The sequence below is a fragment of the Cetorhinus maximus genome, chromosome 8, assembly GCF_964194155.1.
Source record: "Cetorhinus maximus chromosome 8, sCetMax3.hap1.1, whole genome shotgun sequence".
NCBI lineage: Eukaryota > Metazoa > Chordata > Chondrichthyes > Lamniformes > Cetorhinidae > Cetorhinus > Cetorhinus maximus.
Genome location: NC_135886.1, coordinates 63,370,436 through 63,389,215, shown reverse-complemented (window position 1 = coordinate 63,389,215; position 18,780 = coordinate 63,370,436). Strand labels below are relative to the sequence as shown.

Genomic DNA, 18,780 nt, shown 5'->3' with positions numbered 1-18,780 from the left:
AGACGACTCACACTAACCAAAGTCTTATTCTGAAAGTGGAGAACTTTCTCAGAGTGCTGCATTGGAGTTTTTTTTTATTCATTGGATGTGGGTGTTGCTGGCTAGGCCAGCATTTATTGCCCATCCCTAACTGCCATTGTTCAGAGGGTATTTACGAGTCAACCACATTGCTGTAGGTCTGGTGTCACATGTAGGCCAGACCAGGTAAGGACGGCAGATGTCCTTCCCTAACAGTCATCATTAGGCTTTTACTTCCAGATTTTTATTGCCATGGTGGGATTCAAACTCAGGTCCCCAGAACATTCTGGATTACTAGTCCAGCGATAATACCACTACGCCATCACAGCTAGCTTGGATTATGTGCGCAGCTTTCTGAAGTGAGACTTGAACACACAACCTTCTGACTCAGAGGCAAAAGTGATATGCTTTGCTATGGCTGCAAACTTTCCATGTGGTCCCCAAAGCCATCATTTCACTGCCAGAATAGCAGCCATACTGCACCAGTGTTATAGTTATTCACTGCAAATCATGAATTATGGACTCAAACCAAACTGGACCTAGATTGGAAACACTCAAACTCATTTAGCAAAACATGATCAGATTCCTTTTGCTGCTATAACTGACATGGAACTTCTCTTAATTGAAAACAAGAACCATTTGAGAGGCAGATATTATTCTGCAAGATTGTACACCTCACTTCATCAACAGCCATCAAAATATGGATTCTCTCCTGAATCCTGGTCCTTGCCAGCAGTTTTACTTCTTACCTTCCTGTCTATCTGCCCCCTCTCCCTGGCTGTGTAAAGCAGGCAAACAGAAATTCCAAGAGAAAGTATTTGGAACATTGGTAGGCTATTCAGCCTCTTGAACTTGTTCCACCAATCTATTAGAGAAGAGCTGATTAAAACCTCAAAATCATTGACCTGCCTTCACTTTGAAGCACTTATCTAACAAAAATCTGTCAATTTTAATCTTGAAAGCTCCAGTCTCCCCCACCCCAGCTTAACATTCTTCCGTGGGAGAGACTTCCATGTTTGCTTCACCCTTTGTGTGAAAAGTGCTTCCTGCTTTCACTCATGGCCTGGCTCTAATTTTAAGATTATGATCCCCTTGTTCTTAATACCCTCACCAGAGGAAATTGTTTCTCTGCATTGACCTTATTGAACCCCCTCAACATTTTAAACACCTCAGTCATGGTTGAAATAAATTGTACAGAGAACAAACTTGTTCGATGATGCAACATTTTGGTTTCAAAGGCTGATAAATTGGAGGGAAGACTAAGGGAAGCCAGCAGCCTGGGGAGGGTGGGTAAATAACCTGGGGAAGGGGGCAGCAACCTGAGGGGATGGAGGGGGGGGGGGGGCTTCAACCTGTGGATGGGGCGGGGCAACAGACTGAGGGGGCGGGTGTGTGACTAGCAGCCTGTGAAGAGGAGGGAGATGGGGGGTGGGGGAAGGGGTGTCATGCATCAGCCTGAGTAAGGGGAAATGACAAGCAGGCTGAGGGGATGGAGGGGCCAGCTCCCTGGGGGTGGGGGGCTCAGCCTGAGGGGGAGGATGTGGCCAGCAGCTTGAGTGGGGGAGGGGGGCAGCAACCAGAGGAGGGGGGTGGAGTAATCAGCAGCTTGAGGGAAGCGAGGAATGCCATGATTCTGTGGTTCAGAGGCTGTACAAGTTACAGTGCAGGATGTTGTGATAAGTTGAGATTTCAACACACTGAGGAGGAAGAACGTGTAGAAGATAAGTGTAAGTAGACAGGATCTGAAACCAGTTACAGAACAGACAGAAATTTAAACCACAAATGCCAAAAACCCCAAACAAAAGCATAAAAGATAGGAACTTCATTACAGTCTAGGCAGCTATCAGAATGAGAACAAAGGTCGACATTTTGGGGTGGCCCCTGCTGTTCTGACAAAAAGCCCTTTCCAAAATGTGTTTTTTTTCTAAAACAAAAACAGAATTACCTGGAAAAACTCAGCAGGTCTGGCAGGTAATTCTGTCTGGTTGGTAATTTGGTCGGTAGTCTGGCTGGTAATTTTTCCAGGTAATTCTGTTTTTGTTTTGGATTTCCAGCATCCGCAGTAGCTTTTAGCTTTTTGTTTTTATCTTTGTGTTTTTTTTCTCTTAGATACTGGCTGCCTTGAGCATTTTGCAGCATTTTCTGCTTTTAATTATGCCATAGATCTTGAAGTATGGAAGGAGGCAATCCTACCTCAGTTCATCGTGCCTGTATCCAATTAATCCCACACCCCTGTCTTTTCCCAGAGCTCTGAAATCATATGCTGCAAGTTTTTCCTTTTCCTGTAACCTTTGCACTGGCTTTCACCAGGATAAAGGGGAATTCTGCTCAGAACGGGAGGCTGACTGGACAAGTTACTTGACTGTTTTTTATTTGTACAACAGAAGTGGGCTGTACAATATAAAAATCCACAGCTGTGCAATTGCTGTTGTCCTGCTCTGAGGCAGAGGAAGCACTATAAACCAAAACTTACCTTAACTGGACACCGTTTGTTAGTCTTGCCCTCGTCCAGTTAATTTCCATGACCTTTTGCACTGGAAGATGCTGTAAGTTAGAGATCCAAATTGCACAACACGCTAAACCTAGAGGGCACCTGGGACCTATGGGAACTGGGCAAGAAACCGTGTGCCACCTCAATCAGCCAGATGGAAGAATTGTTGAATGGAAGGCACAGGAAGTATCAGCCAGAACAAGTAAATTCTAATCAGTACAGAAAGCAAAATAAAGAGAAGGAAAGAAAGTTTGGATTAAGTAAAATCTGAAGGCGAGGATCCACAGTTATAAAGTTAAGTTTCAGTGTCCCAGAGGTTGTTTGGCAGTAATTAATATTTCTCACATTGTTTAAAAATGATAATTAGACAGAAATGGACAAATCTTAACTTCTTGGGGTGACTTTAGTCTGTATCTACAGTGCAAGTACAGCAATTTCACACTGATTAATGATTTTAAATAGGGAGTCAGGCAATGAGATTCTGGCCAGAATCTTCCGGCCCCACTGCAGGGGTTTCCTTGTAGACGATGTGGCGAGCCATTCAAACGTCCGCTGACTTCAGCGGGGCCGGAAGATCCCACCAGTGGGAGGGGCCGGAAAGTTCCAGCCTCTGTTTTTTTGCAGCCGACAAGAGAGGCAGCACACCTTCATCAGCAACTTCTGGATTAACTGTGCATCTGCTCTGACTGGGAGTTGCTATAAGATATGTGCATAAATTGAAGGGAGCGCTGTTTGCCTCACCACTATTTTTACAGTAAATTCTGGCCCAATCTTACCTATGGCAACCATCTAAAGGCAGATGAATTATAAAAGAATGATTTACATTGACTGACTCATAAGAAACATGCTTGTTCTTGAACGGAAGCCATCTGAATATACATTATCAAGTTAGGTAATATTATAGATTCCTTTCTTCCTCTAGCTTTCCTTTCAATTCTTTTTTTTATTTGGCTCTCTATTCTGTGATTTTCTTTTCTCCTTGTTTGGAGCTCAACACGTGTAGGGTGATGGCCATCGACCGCTGTGGTCATGGATCATGTTGGCTCTATAATTACAGGATGAACCCATGCTCTAGTTTTGTTGATGCTTTGCCATATCCACCACAACTACAGGTGTTAGCACTCTCACCTCTGAGTCAGAATGTTGCAGGTTCCAGCCCCACCTTTGAGATCAGAATTCAGGCTGGCACTCAGAATGCCTTACTGAGGGAGTCCTGCACTGTTGGAAGTGCTTTTCTTTCAGATGAGACATTGAACCAAGGCCCTCTCAGGCGGATGCAAAAGATCCCATGGCAGTAATCAAGGAAGAGCAAGGGAGTTTTCCCGGGGTCGACACCAAATTTATCCCTCAATCAACAACACAAAAGCAGATTATTTGGTCAGGATCATATTTATGTTTGTGGGAACTTGCTGTGTGCAAATTCGTTGCTGCATTTGGTATATTACAACAGTGGCAACACTTCAAGAGTATTTTATTGGCTGTACTTTGATTTAAGGCATCCTGAGATTATGACAGATGCTGTAGAAATACAAGTCTTTATTTTACTTTTTCTGCTGCATTGCTTCAGCTGCTTTACTTTCATTTCCATTTCTCTTCCTTCACTTTTTGTACCTCTACCTAATGCTAAATTTCCCATTACAGAAGAGTTGTGGGCTGCAAGGAAATGTGTAGGACACTGGCAGTGACTGCACATAAAGGAGATAACAATGACTGCTACGTGGCAACCGGAGCAATGAACTGAACCACAAATTTCAACATAGCTCCTCAGAATCAAAATTAAAATCTAGTCTGCTCTGCTGAATATACATTGCTTTGAAATTACACATTCAAAACTGAATACAGGTTTTATTGTTAAGATCAATCATTAGCAAAAAGTGTGATGGTGCTCACAAATATTCTGGGGTCGAGATCGCAGTCTGTATGTTGAGTTATTAATATGTTTTAAATGAGCCTGCCCTTTTAGTCTACTGCTCAATACTTTCCCTCATTTTCTGTAAATGTACATCAGCCATGATCTAACTGAGTGACGAAATAGACTCGAAGGGCTGAAAGGTCTACTCCCCACCCTTGTGGGGAGGTGGTGGCATAGTGGTAATGTCACTGGATTAGTAATCCAGAGGCCCAAGTAAATGCTCTGGTTTCAAATCCCACCATTGCAGCTGGTGGATTTTTATATTCAATTAATAAATCCAGAATATTACGCTAGTCTCAGTCATGGTAACCACGACAACTATCATTGATTGTTATAAAAACCCACCTGGTTTACTAATGCCCTTTAGGGAAGGAAATCTGCCGTCCTTACCTGGTCTGGCCTACATGTGACTCCATACCCAGAGCAATGTGGTTTTCTCTTAACTGCCCTCTGAAACAGCCTTGCAAGAGCCACTCAATTCAAGGGCAATTAGGGATGGGCAACAAATGCTGGCCTTGCCAGCAATGCCCATATCCCATGAAAGAATTTAAAAACTCCTGTTCCCATGTCTCTATATTCTGAAATTAATTAGAAGCTAATTGCTCTTGCTTAGGAAAGTTTTTCTCTAGATTGCCAAGTGCACAGAAATCGTTTGAATTGTTGTTCACTTATTTAGGTTGGGGGAAAGTAGGCTTGTTTTCTGTTTAAAATGAGAGAAGGGCAATGTGTTGCTATTTTAGTAATATGATATCTGAACTGAAAAAGCACAAGAATGACACATACTTCATGACACCATCGAATGTGAAATGACAAACTCTTTCTATGTACAAGTTCCAAAGAAGAGTCATACGGACTCGAAACTTTAACTCTGTTTCTCTCTCCACAGATTCTGCCAGCTCGGCTGAGTTTTTCCAGCACTTTCTGTTTTTATTTCTTTCTATATACAGTTGGACAGACATTTCAATCATGAGTAATTTTAATACACCATGCCATTTGGTCAATTCTAGCCTGGTAATGGCTTAAGCGCCTTAGATAAAATCACATATCTTCAACTTTTGTTTCGTAATAGCTTAACGATACACCTACACTGGGTTTATCATTTTTTATTAGAACTTTGATTACAGGGCGATAGGAAAGAAGTGTTTAAAATTATGAAAGGAGGGAACAGGGTGAATAGAAGCCAAATGTTTCCAGCAGTTATACCCTCATAACGAAAGGAGTGTATAATAAAACCATTAGCATGAGATTATGCAGTGCTTTAAAAGGATAAGAATGAATTACATTGATCACATTGTCATGTGGAATAAATTGATTTCTTCAAATTGTCAAAAGCTAAACCAAGTCCTTATGTTTCTATTCCTGATTAGTGTGTGGCTTCTCTTTCTGGAAGTATGTGTACGTCAGCATCAGAATCAACTCACCCACATGATTCAGTAGCCTGGACTCCCCATCCAGGTCTGTCCTTAAAGTATGGTTTTGTAGTGGAGGACTGCTGACACCCAAGGCGCAGTGCCCTGGAATTAATTCCCGGCCCATAGAAAGTGTGAACAATTGTAAGGGTGAGAAAAGATAAACATTTAGTTCACAAGCAACAAAAAATGCTGGAAAAACTCAGCAAGTCTGACAGCATCTGTGGAGAGAAAGACAGAGTTAACGTTTCGAGCCCATATGATTCTTCTTCAGACTCTTCTGGAGAGTTATACGGACTCAAAACGTTAACTCTGCTTTTCTCTCCACAGATGCTTTCAGACCTGCTGAATTTTTCCAGCATTTTTTGTTTTTGTTTCAGATTTCCAGCATCCGCAGTATTTTGTTTTTACATAAATATTTAGCTTGTGGTTATGAGTAAATATTTTAGTGAAAAGAGGAAGAGCAGCTTGGTCCAACTGGTAGCACTCACTGCCCTATCACTCCAGGGATTGAGCATATAATACAGGATGAAACCATTATGCAGGGAAGGGGGAATGCTCTATTACTGGAGCAGTCATCTCCCTTAACCTGGGGATTGATCTGTCTATTCTAGTGATTCAGATGAAGGTTGAAGAGCCAATGTCACTATTTGGAGATGAGTTGACCTGACTAACAATTGTCCCTCGGCCATCACAACACAATGGTCACTGCACATGAAAATAATCCATTGGATGTGAAGTACTGAAATAGTTAAGAGTGTTAATGGCATGTTAATTATGTTGTTAAAATGCAGAGATAAAGGGCATCGTTTAAGTACTTGGAGCACTTATAAAGAGAAGCTGTTGGCACACTGGGTTGGTAGGTAAGAAACAAGCATATGCATTCTGTGAATAAACCTAGTATCAAGAAAAGTATTACTGGCTAGTTTAATACTTCACCAACTGGCTTGGGATCAAGAAAACGGTGAGAGGTGGTAAAGAGCTAGATAAATACAAGACTTTCTTTCAGATATTTTTCACTAAACTTTCAAGGAATACAATGGTCTCATCACAAACAAAAGTATTTCAGCAGCTGTTGGGTGATTCCTTTATACCCATGTTCACAACCCTTGGGAACAACAAGGTGAAAGAATAACAAGGAACGTCCATTTATATCAGATCGCAAGATAATTATATATGTAGATGGCCATTTGGCCCATCCTGGCTCAGCTATCCAGAGACAACCTATCATCACCCTCCCATTTCCATCATGCAGTCAGTCACTGCCATATAGGCAAAAGCAACAACAATATGCATTATTATGATCTCAGGAACAGTCGTGGAAACAAATGAACGGTTAATCTGTCTTATTGTTGTGAATTATGGGAAACATGTTGGCTGGGCCATTGGGAAAACTTGCTGTTCCCTCTTCCAATTGTGGTTTGGGATTTTTAAAGTCCACCTGAATAGACATGGTTTATGCTCAGATCGAAATATGATGAATCAGGCAGTGTGTAGCACTCCCTTAGTAGTGCAAAGAAGTGAAACTCCAGTCTCTGGAGTGGGGTTTGAACCTGAACCTTCAGACTTAGAGGTGGGGGTGCTCCCAACACACAAGATTCATGATGCCAAGATGATGAGAAGTGAAAACCAAGTCATTCGAAGTCCATGAGTTGTAGTTTTCACACTAGTGCTGTACTTCTTGGGGAGATACCTATAGGAATGGTTAAAATAGCAAGTCAGTGTTGAAACCTTACCTCAGTGTAGTGGACATCCTGCATTCCTGCATCCTCTTTCATTGCAGCTTCTTCCTCAATGTTGGGAGTGATTGCTTTGAAAGCTGCACAGCCTTTGGGAAACAGTTCTAAGAGGGGAGGGAAAATATTACTTTAAGCATAGGCATGTTAAGTGCACTTTTTATCTGAACAGCTGTTACTTGTTCAGGCCTGCCCCAGACATCAGCTACCAGATTGTGGAACATTTATGACAAAACTCTGCCGACCTGCAATGTTAACTCTTTTTTTGCTCCAAAGCTGCCTGCCCTGTTTCGTGTTTTGCAGCATGTTCTGTCTCTACGTAAGATTTTCAGCATCTGCAGTACTTTGCTTTTGAGGGGGTGGGGCAGAGTGAACTCCATCTGTCGGCATCTGCATTGCTGAACTGAGAAATTCCATTAGCCGGTGGGTGAAACAAGCCTTCACTAGTTGTGTATATTGAGCTCCTTGCGATCCAGCAGCCCTTGTTACTCCACAAGCCGTTTCCTTTACCATTCAAGCCAGGTTGCTTTATTAACTTACTTGCTGAAAGACTGGAGTCAACCACTGCAGAGTTTGTTTGCAAACAACCCACTGTACCCCTCAGCTCATTTTGATTGAAAGCAAGGCTTCCAGCAGGTCACAAAGCAGCCAGCAACTTGCTCCGAGCATAAAGAGCTCGAGATGATGGGCTTATGACAACAGTAGGGCACTCAAACATTTTAAAAACAATATTGCAATAACAATTGTTTACCAATTAATTAATCAGATTTCAGCCACCAATCAAGGGAAGGGTCAACACCTTCCCTTTCAAGGTGAAGGCAGCTACAACCTGCTGGCCACTGCAGATTATCCCTTAAGTACCCCAATAGAAGTGCTCGATATCCCGAAGAGATTAGGGTTGCCAAAACCTTTAGAGCTTCTCAGCAGTTTCTAGGAATTTAAGGTTAATTTGCTGGACACTGCTGTGAGCAAACAAAATTTAAAAAAAACAAAGAGCAAGATTAAAAAATGCTTCTTTAATTGTTATCTTTGGACATTGTGGGGCTGGAGGAGATTACAGGGATAGGGAGAAGTGAGTCCACAGAGGGATTTGCAAACAAGAATTTGAAAATCAAGACATTGGTTGACTTGGGAACCAATGTAGCTCAGTGAGCACAGGGGTAATGGGGGAATGGGACTTTCTGTAAGTTAATAATTCATTATAAAAACATTGGACAAACAGTAAAAGGCTGTTTGACCGGGTGGAGTGGTTGGAGGCAGGCGGTCATGTGATGAGGAAAGTTCCAGGAATTTGCTCCAGCAGAGCTCGTAACCTCATGTGAATCTACACGTAAAGCATCATCCTTACCGATTGTGTGGGAGTTTGGCAGGCCCAGAAGCTGGGCAGGTGACTGATGTGTAAGATTTTCCACTCAACATTCTGTCATAACTACATAAGAAAAGGGTAACAGACAGCAGGAAGTGGAATTGGGGAAAATGGTCCATCAATCATTGACTCATTGTCAACAGAAAGTCATTAGCTGCTCATTTAACTTCCTCAAAGATAAGATGTCCCCCGAGGCAGCTGCTATTATATTTACAAGCTTTAATATTCACATTTTAGAAAGGGTGCCAAAGCCTTCGAGAGGGTGCAGAGAAAATTTACTGGAACAGTAGCAGGGGTGAGGGATTTCAGTTGTAATACCATAAGAAGTAGGAGCAGAAGCAGGCCATTCAGCTCATTGAGTCTGCTCCGCCATTCAATGAGATCATGGCTGATCTGATAATCCTCAACTCCACTTTCCTGCCTTTCCCCCATAACCCTTGATTCCCTTACTGATTAAAAATCTGTCTATCTCAGTCTTGAATATACTTAATGGCCCAGACTCTATAGCCCTCTGCAGTAAAGAATTCCACAGATTGACTACCCTCTGAGAGAAGAAATTACTCCTCATCTCTGTCTTAAATGGGCGCCCCCTTACTCTGAGATTATGCCCTCTGGTCCTAGACTCTCCCACAAAGGGAAACAACCTCTCAACATCTACCCTGTCAAGCCCCCTAAGAAGCTTATATGTTTCAATAAGGTCACGTCTCATTCTTCTAAATTCCAATGAGTACAGGCCCAACCTACTCAACCTCTCCTCATAAGAGAATCCCTCCATACCCATGATCAACCTAGTGAACCTCCTCTGGACTGCCCCCAATGTCAGTATATCTTTCCTTAGAAAAGGGGACTGAAGCTGTTCACAGTATTCTAGGTGTGGTCTAACTAGTGCCTTGTATAGTTTTAGCAAGACTTCCCTATTTTTATACTCCATTCCCTTTGAAATAAAGGTCAACATTCCATTTGTCTTCCCTATTACCTGCTGAACTTGCATGAATCACAAAAAGCTAGCATACATGAGGACCCCCAAATCCCTCTGTGCTGCAGACTTCTGCAGTCTTTCTCTATTTCTCTGGCGCTGGGACCAGATGAGGTGAATCCAAGGATGTTGAAGGAAGTGAGAGTAGAAATTGCAGGGGCACTGGCCATAATCTTTCAGTCTTCCCTAGGGTCAGGGGTGGTGCCAGAGGACTGGAGAATTGCAAACATTATGCCCTTGTTCAAAAAAGGTTGTAGGGATAAGCCCAGCAATTACAGACCAGTCAGTTTAACTTCACTGGTGGGCAAGACTCTAGAAACAATTATGCGGGATAGAATTAGTAGTCCACGGAAAAATATGGGTTGATAAGGAAGAGCAAGCAAGGATTTCTAAAGAGGAAATCATGTTTAACTAGCTTGCTGGAATGTTTTGAACAGGTAACAGAAAAGGTTGATGAGGGTAATGCTGTTGATGTGGTGTACATGGACTTTGAAAAGGCATTTGACAGTGCCACACAACCAACTTGTGAGAAAAGTTATTGCTCGCGGAATAAAAGGGACAGGAACAATGTGGATATAAAATTGGCTGAAGAATAGGAAGCAGATAGTAATGGTCAATGGATGTTTTTCGGGCTGGAGGAAGGTTTGTAGTGGAGTTTCCCAGGGGTTGGTATTGGGACCCTTGCTTTTCCTGATATATATTAATGATCTAGATCTTGATGTGCAGGGGACAATTTCAAAGTTTGTGGATGGAACAAAGCTTGGGAGTGTTGTGAACTGCGAGGAGGTCAGTGTAGAACTTCAGAAACACATAGACAAGTTGGTGGAGTGGGCAGACAGGTGGCAGATGAAGTTCAATGTGGAGAGGTGATGCATGTTGGTAGAAGGAACATGGGCTGACAATATAAAATAAAGGGTGAAATTTGGAAGGGGGTGCAAGAGCAGAAAGACTTGGGTGTAGATGTACATAGATCATTGAAGGTGGCAGGACAGGTGGAGAGAGCACTTAATAAAGCATATAATACCCTGGGCTTTATTAATAGGGGCACAGAGAACAAGAGCGGGGAGGTTAGGCTGAATTTATATAAGACACTCGTTAGACCTCATCTGGAACATTGTGTACAGTTCTGGGCACCATATTATAGGAAGGATGTGAACACATTGGAGAGAGTGCAGAAGAGGTTTACAAAAATGGTCCCAGGAATGAGAAACTTCAGCTATGATGATAGATTGGAGAAGTTGGGACTGTTTTCCTTGGAGAGAAGAAGGCTGAGAGGAGACTTGATACAAGTTTTCAAAATCATGAGGGGGCTGGACAGAGTAGATAGAGAGAAGCTGTTCCCACTAATAAAAGGATCAAGAACAAGAGGGCACAGATTTTAAGTGATTAGCAAAAGAAGCAAATGTGATGTGAGAAAAAACTTTTTCACACAACGAGTGGTTCGTGTCTGGAATGCACTGCCTGGAAGTGTGGTGGAGGCAGGTTCAATTGAGGCATTCAAGAGGGAATTGGATGATTATTTGAATAGAAACAAGGTGCAAGAATATGGGGAAAAGGCTGGGCAATGGCACTCGGTCATAATGCTCATTGAAGAGCCGGTGCAGAAATGTTGGGCTGAATGGCCTCCTTCTGTGCCGTTAAGATTCTGTGAAATAATATTCAGCTCCTATATTCTTCCTGCCAAAGTGCATAACCACACATTTTCCCACATTATATTCCATCTGCCAAGTTTTTGCCCACTCACTTAACCTGTCTATATCCCTCTGTAGACCCTGTGTCATCCTCACCACTTGCCTTGCCACCTATTTTTGTGTCATCCACAAACTTGGCGATAGTACATTCACTTCCATGATCCAAGTCATTAACATATATCGTAAATAATTGTGGCCCCAGCACTGATCCCTGTGGAACTCCACTAATTACAGGTTGTGAGACTAGTTACAGGTTGTGTTGTGAGACTAGGGAAGTTGGGGTTAATCTCCTTAGGGTGGGAAAGGTAAGGGGAGATTTGGTAAAGATGTTCAAAATTATGAACGGTTTTGATAGAGTAAATGGGGAGACCGTTTCCACTGGCAGGCGGGTCAGTAACTATCGTTGCCATCCTTTAATCTATGAAAGATGATGGACACGCAGCAAATAATCCATCTCAGATGGTGTGTCTTCATATGGCTCAGCTTTGCTGATGGCTGAAGTGCCCAATTCTTGAGAGGCAGGTTCTCCCACAAGTGCCGCACATGAAGCTACCAAGTGATGGTGTGGGTTGTTGTTTTTGGTGTTGGCATCTGTTGCCAAGCTGCAGTAGTCACTGGTTATCATGGCGGTGCATGTTAGCCCACAGGAGGTGTCACCATTTTCCTCTGTCATCAGCTAATGTCTCCCAGGTGCGATAAACGATGTCTAGTGCCTTCATGTCATGTTGGCAAGCAGCCCTGAAGTGGAGTTTTGGTCATCCTGCTGGTCATCTGGCTCCACCTACCTCACCATACAGAAGGTCCGCGGGTATGCGACTGTCTTCCATCCTGTGGACATACCAGGTCCACTGAAGCCCCCCCATGTTTGGTGAGTGCTAACAAACTTGGGAGTTCTGCCTTTGAGACGATGCGGCTTTGATGCTGCTTTCATGAATTTGTCCTGCCAGGATACAACCAAAATGTGCCTCAGACAGCAAAGGTGGAAACTGTTGAGCTTCTTTTCATGATAGCTGTAAGTTATCCACATTTCACAGCCATACAACACGGTACTGAGAACACAGGCTTTGTAAACCATCAGCTTGTTCCTAAGGGCCAGCTTGGTGTTATCCCTTGAGCAGGTCATGAGTTGGCTAAAGGTGATAGCTGTTTTCCCTATGTGTGCATCAAGTTCTGCAACAAGGAACAGATTGTCTGTCACTGTGAACCCAAGGTAACAGCATTTGCTAATCACCTCCAATGGAGTGTTGTTTAGTGTGACCAGGGGCGGAGATGCAACACCTTGTCAGTAACCAGAGGATACAGATTTAAGATAATTGATAAAGAACTCAGAGGGGTGACACAAGGGAATATGTGTTTAAACAGCAAGTTATGATCTGGAATGTACTGCCTTAAAGGCAGGTGGAAGGAGATTCAATAGTAACTTTCCAAAGGGATTTGGATAAGGGAAAAAAGTTGCAGGGTTTTGGGGAAAGGGTGGGACCAATTGGATAGATATTTCAAAGAGCCAGCACAGGCATGGTGGGCAGAACGGCTGCCTTCTGTATGGTATCATTCTATGATTCTCTACAGAATCTGCAGCATTGAAAATGGGAATTTTAGGCACTCATCAATTACCACCCAATAGCGGCAGGAAAGACTGCTTGCTAACCATTCTTAGTATCAAGCTGGGCCAGGATCTGATTATACTGCACTATCTTTGCCTGCAGATGCTAAAGAGAGTAAGGATGTGAAATAAGGACATGATAATTAGTATTGCACAGAGTCACAGAGATTCACAGCACAAGAGGCCACCATTCGGCCCATTGTGTCGGTGTCGCCCAGTATCAATCACAAACTAATCCCATTGTCCCAGTCTCTCCTCATAGCCCTGTATCATTCACAAACTAATTCAATGACCCACTCTCTCCTCATAGCCCTTTAACTTTCATTACTTCAGATTTTTATCCACTTTTTGCTCAACTTATGAAAATTTCTGTTTTAAACAATGCCTGTGACAATGCATTCCATGTTCCAACATCACTCTGTGTAAAGAATTATCTCCTTTATCCTCTCTTCACTCTCCTGTGACAATTACCAATTGCTGACCCCACATCAGTGGCCAAGGGAAACAGCTTTTCTTTTTCGCTCCAGCAAAAGCTTTTGTAATTTAATAGAAAAAAACTCCATTCACCATCCTCTTAACCTTCTCTGCTCCAGTGGAAATAATCCCAGTCTCTCCAAGTAACTATAAATCCCCATCCTGACATGATTGTCTAAACCTATGCAGTACTGTCCCTCTCCATCCTTCCTGTATTGGTCTTCCCGAAAGCACAGTTATCCAACTGTGGTCTAACTGCTGACTTGTCAGCCATGGCTCAGTTGGTAGCACCCTCACCTTTGAATCGCAAGATACCACGTTCAAGTACCACTCCAGGACTTGAGCACAGAAATCAAGCCTGATGCTCCAGTGCAGTACTGAGGGAGCACTCCATTGTCCAAGGCACTGTCTTTCAAATAAGACATTAAATTGAGGCCCCATCTGCCTGCTCAGGTAGTTGTAAAAGATCCCCATGGTACTCTTTCAAAGAAGAGCAGGGGAGTTATCCCTCGTGTCCTGGCCAATATTTATCCCTCAATCAACATCACACAAAAAAAAGATTATTTAGTCATGATCATATTGCTGTTTCTGGGAGTTCACTCAAATGTTCTGCTTGTGTTTTATGAATTACCACAATGACTACACTTCAAAAATTACTTAGTTGGCTGCAAAGAGCATTGAGAAGTCTGGTGGTTGTGAAAAGTGCTAATTAAATGCGAGTCTTTCTTTTTTACCTCGTCATTATTACCTCAGCAGCTTTTTATTATTTATCCCTCTTTATTAAATTTATCATGTTTGTTTTACAGCTCTATCTGAAACAGATTGGTTGGAAAATATTATTCAGCAACACTTGAATTGAGATCATATGAATTAACAAATGGAAACATAAAATGAAAAATGACTTCTACAAACTCTACAGGGCAAAAGGATTCAATGGGATTAACGTAGAAATGTGTAGATATATGTTAAAAGAATGACCAGCAAGAGAGACACTTTGGGAAAAAAGAATTGCTGAGGTAAAACATGACAAAAAAAACCTTTTAGCACTTCAACAATAAAAAAGTGAAGAGGGGAAAACCATAAAAGATTCAAGATGCGAATGTTTACTTTCTCAAGAATTCAAAGTGAAGACATGACATGCCTATCTAAGTAGTGACAGCCTAAGCAAAATTAATGACTGCGACATAATTGATTTGGGAAACCTTAGACAGACTAAAAGGTGCACAATAAATAAATGCTCTAGGAGAAATATTAATTCTAGCAGAACACAGAGACAGCCCAATGGGATGATCTGTGAGGCACTGAGTCATTAAAAGGGTTCAGTGGAGTACATCTGACAAAACTAATTCCTCTGGCGGAGGGACCAAAAATGAGGGGGCAAAACCCTAAAATTAGATCCAGGACATTCAGGAGGGAAATCAGGAAGCACTGTTACACATAAAGGGCAGTGGATATTTCCAGAGGAGCTTCCAAGGCTGAGATCAATAGGTTTTTGTTGGGTAAGTGGATCAAGGAATACAGAGCTAATGCAGGCAAATGGTACAGATCAACCATGATCTAACTGAATGCTGGAGCAGACTGAAGGGGCTGAATGGCCCCCTCTGCCTCATAACGTTCCTACTGCCTACCTGGCGAGTGTGTCAGCAGCTGGAAGCACTGTTTCACATAAAGGGCAGTGGATATTTCTGAGTTTGAAAAAACAAGGAGAAAAAAATCAGTGACATCCGAGGAAGGCTGATTGACTGGTGAGTATTGTAATTTTGTGTGTTTTTCTCCAAAGTAAGGAAGTTAGGCTAAGGAGCTGGGAAATTACAATTTCATTTTTTTTTACAGTAAGGGTTAAATAAAACATTCACTCAGCTTCCCTAGATTTAAAAGATGTTAACAGAAGTGAAGGGAGTAGCTGGTGAGTCTTTTCTTAAGTAGTAAGGTTTATTAGTAGTAGTAAGGTTTATTATCTAATAGAGAAGAATGGCAGGGCAGATCTGACCTATACAGTGCACATCCTGTGCTTTTTGGGAACTCCGGGACACTTCCCGTGTCCTGGATAACCATACATGAAGGAATTATTGTCAGTTGCAGCAGCTTGAGTTCCAGGTTTCGGAGCTTGAGCAGCAGCTGGCATCGCTGCAACACATCTGTGAGGCTGACAGCTTCGTGGATAGCACGTTTATAGATGTAGTCACCCTGCAGTTTAAGAGTATGCAGGGAGAAAGGTGACCACCAGACAGTCAAGAAGGAACAGGGTGATAGTGCTGGAGCACCTTCAGGGCATTTCAGTCTCCAACAAGTATTCAGAGTATAATTCTGGTCAACTGCAGGAGCAGTCAGTTTAGAGGTTCTGGGGTGTTGGACTAAGGCATATAGACACAATTCAGTCCCTATTCTAAGATCATAACCTCAGCCTTCATTTTGATCAGTGTCCACATTTATAATGGAAACTGTGGGTCCAGCTACCAGTGGTAGCGCTGCAGTTTCCAGACTGGTGAAGAGTCATTTCGTAAATGTGAATTTAGAAATGGGTCACGGTAAAAGTTTGAGGGGAAATAAGTGCAGAACTCAGATCGTTAAACTAGAAATCGGATGAAGGCATTTCACCGATGTGGAACTTGGTTAGCAGCTTCAAGTTAAGAAACAGGAAGACAATGACAACCACAGTCACACAGGATCTGACTTTACCTCCCTCTGCCTTACCTCTTCCTGTCACAGTGTCTTCCTGCCGTGTCCCAAGAAGGTCAGGGGGACTGTGGGACATCAGAGAATGGCACTGGGCCCTGACTGCAATATTAGTTGGATGCCTGAGTTGGGGTGCTGATGTCCCCTCCCTCTGCCCCACCCACCTCCCCTGGTTGGGAGGGGGAAAGAATAGGCCCTGGCAGGCAAGTAACTCAATTTTATTTTAGGCCTCCTTGTGGACCAGGAGCAACAAAAACGCTTATCCGACCCTCACAATGAAGCCAGAATCCACTGGATTCCGGGAGGGTCCCAGCAGATTGGAAAACCGCTAATGTGACGCCCTTGTTCAAGAAGGGAAGGAGACAAAAAGCAGGAAACTATAGGCCTGTCAGTCTAACATCTGTCTTTGGGAAAATGCTAGAGTCCATTATTAAGTAAGAAATAGCAGGACATTAGAAAAGCTTAACGCAATCAAACAGAGTCAATATGGTTTTGTGAAAGGGAAATCATGTTTGACAAATTTTCTAGAGTTTTTGAGGATATAACAAGCAGAGTTGATAAAGGGGAACTGGCAGATGCAGTGTAGTTGGACTTCCAGAAGTCATTTGATAAGGTGTCGCATAAAAGGTTATTGCACAAGATAAGAGCTCATGGTATTGGGGGTAATGTATTAGCATGGATTGAGGATTGGTTAACACAAAGAAGACAGAGTCGGGATTCATGGGTCTTTCTCAGGTTGGAAAGACGTAACTAGTGGAGTGTCACAAGGATCAATCCTAGGGCCTCAATTATTTACTATCTACAATGATGACTTGGAGGAGGGGGCAGAGCCTAATGTATCCAAATTTTCTGATGGTACAAAAATAGGTGGGAGGGCATGTTGTGATGAGGACATAAGGAATCTGCAAGGGGATATAGACAGGTTAAGTGAGTGGGCAGAAATTTGGCAGATGGAGTTTAATGTAGGAAAGTGTGAGATCATGCACTTCGGTAGGAAGAATCAAAAGGCAGACTATTATTTAAATGGAGAGAGACTCCAAAAAAGTGCAGCACAGAGGGATCTGGGTGTTCTTGTGCATGAAACACAAAAAATTAGCATGCAGGTGCAGAAAGTAATGGAATTTTGGCCTGTATTGCTACGGAATTGGAGTTTAAAAATAGGGAAGTCTTGTTGCAACTGTACAGGGTGTTGGCGAGGCTGCACCTGGAGTACTGTGTACAGTTCTGGTCCCCATATTTAAGAAAGGATATACTGACGTTGGAGACAGTTCAAAAGAGGTTGACTAGGCTGATTCCTGGGATGAAGGGGTTGACTTATCAAGAACGGCTAAACAGGTTAGGCCTTTATTCATTAGAGTTTAGAAGAATGAGGGGTGAACTTATTGAAACGTACAGGATTCTGAGGGGACTTGACAGGGCAGATGTTCAGAAGATGTTTCCACGAGTGGGGGCATCTTGAACTACGGGACATAGTTACAGAATAAGGGGACACTCATTTAAAACTGAGATGCAAAGGAATTTCTTCTCTCAGAGGGTAGTGAATGTCTGGAATCCTCTACCCCAGACAGTTGTGGAGGCTAAATCACTGAAAATATTTAAAGAGGAGGTAGGTAGATTTTTGAAATACTGGGGAGCTGAGGGTTATGAGGAGCTGGCATGAAAGAGGAGTTGAGGCCTGAGGCAGATCAGCCATGATCTTACTGAATGGCGGGGCAGGCTTGAAGGGCTGAATGGCCTACTCCTGCTCCCATTTCTTATGTTCTTATGTTAAGACTCTCTTCTCCCAGGCTTTCCCCAGCGCCCCTTTGCCCGAGTTCATCCAGGCTATTAAACAAAGAGGCTGACCGATGAAGAGGAAGAGATCAGGTTTTCAACATGTGCCAAAACCAATCACATTTCAAAGTCTCCAAACCAGGTTCCCAACAATTCCTCGCCAAGAGATCTGCTGTTTTCCCAATATGGAGTTCGTGCTCCCATTGTGGGAGTACATCTGACCTATCATAGGCCAGGGGTCTTTAGGTACAAGTAGGCAATAACAAGTCAGAACCCCGCCACCCACCTCAGCCCACCAACCTGCTTCCCCCAATGTGTGTAGAGTTGAGTTGCTGTTAAATTTGCTAAAAATTGTACAGTTTAGCAGTAAAGAGCACTCGAAAAAATTCTTCTGGCCAGTTTAGGACTATCCCACTCAGTCTAATCCTGCTCTCCTGCTCACTCCCCCTAACCCTTAATAAGGACCCCCCACCTCCCAACCAGTCTAATCCCACTCCAGGGTTACTCCCCATATCTTTTGATATTCCCCTTTTCCTACCGTATTCCTTTTTAAAAAAGAATGAATGGATTTGGCTTCAATGTCGATTTGTAGCGGAGAATACCACATTCAAACCTTTAGATGTGAAAGTTGTTTTTCAACTTCCCTATTAAGCAT

At 42.8% G+C, this 18,780-nt stretch overlaps 1 protein-coding gene across 1 annotated transcript in view; it reads right to left on the bottom strand.

Moving 5' to 3' along the window:
- Positions 1-18,780, bottom strand: part of LOC144683192 (dedicator of cytokinesis protein 11-like) — a 285,806-nt gene that overhangs the window by 49,904 nt on the left and 217,122 nt on the right. The window contains exon 46 of the mRNA XM_078546152.1: positions 7,567-7,673. Coding sequence (XP_078402278.1) covers positions 7,567-7,673 — 107 coding nt within the window. The remainder of the gene's footprint in view (positions 1-7,566; positions 7,674-18,780) is intronic.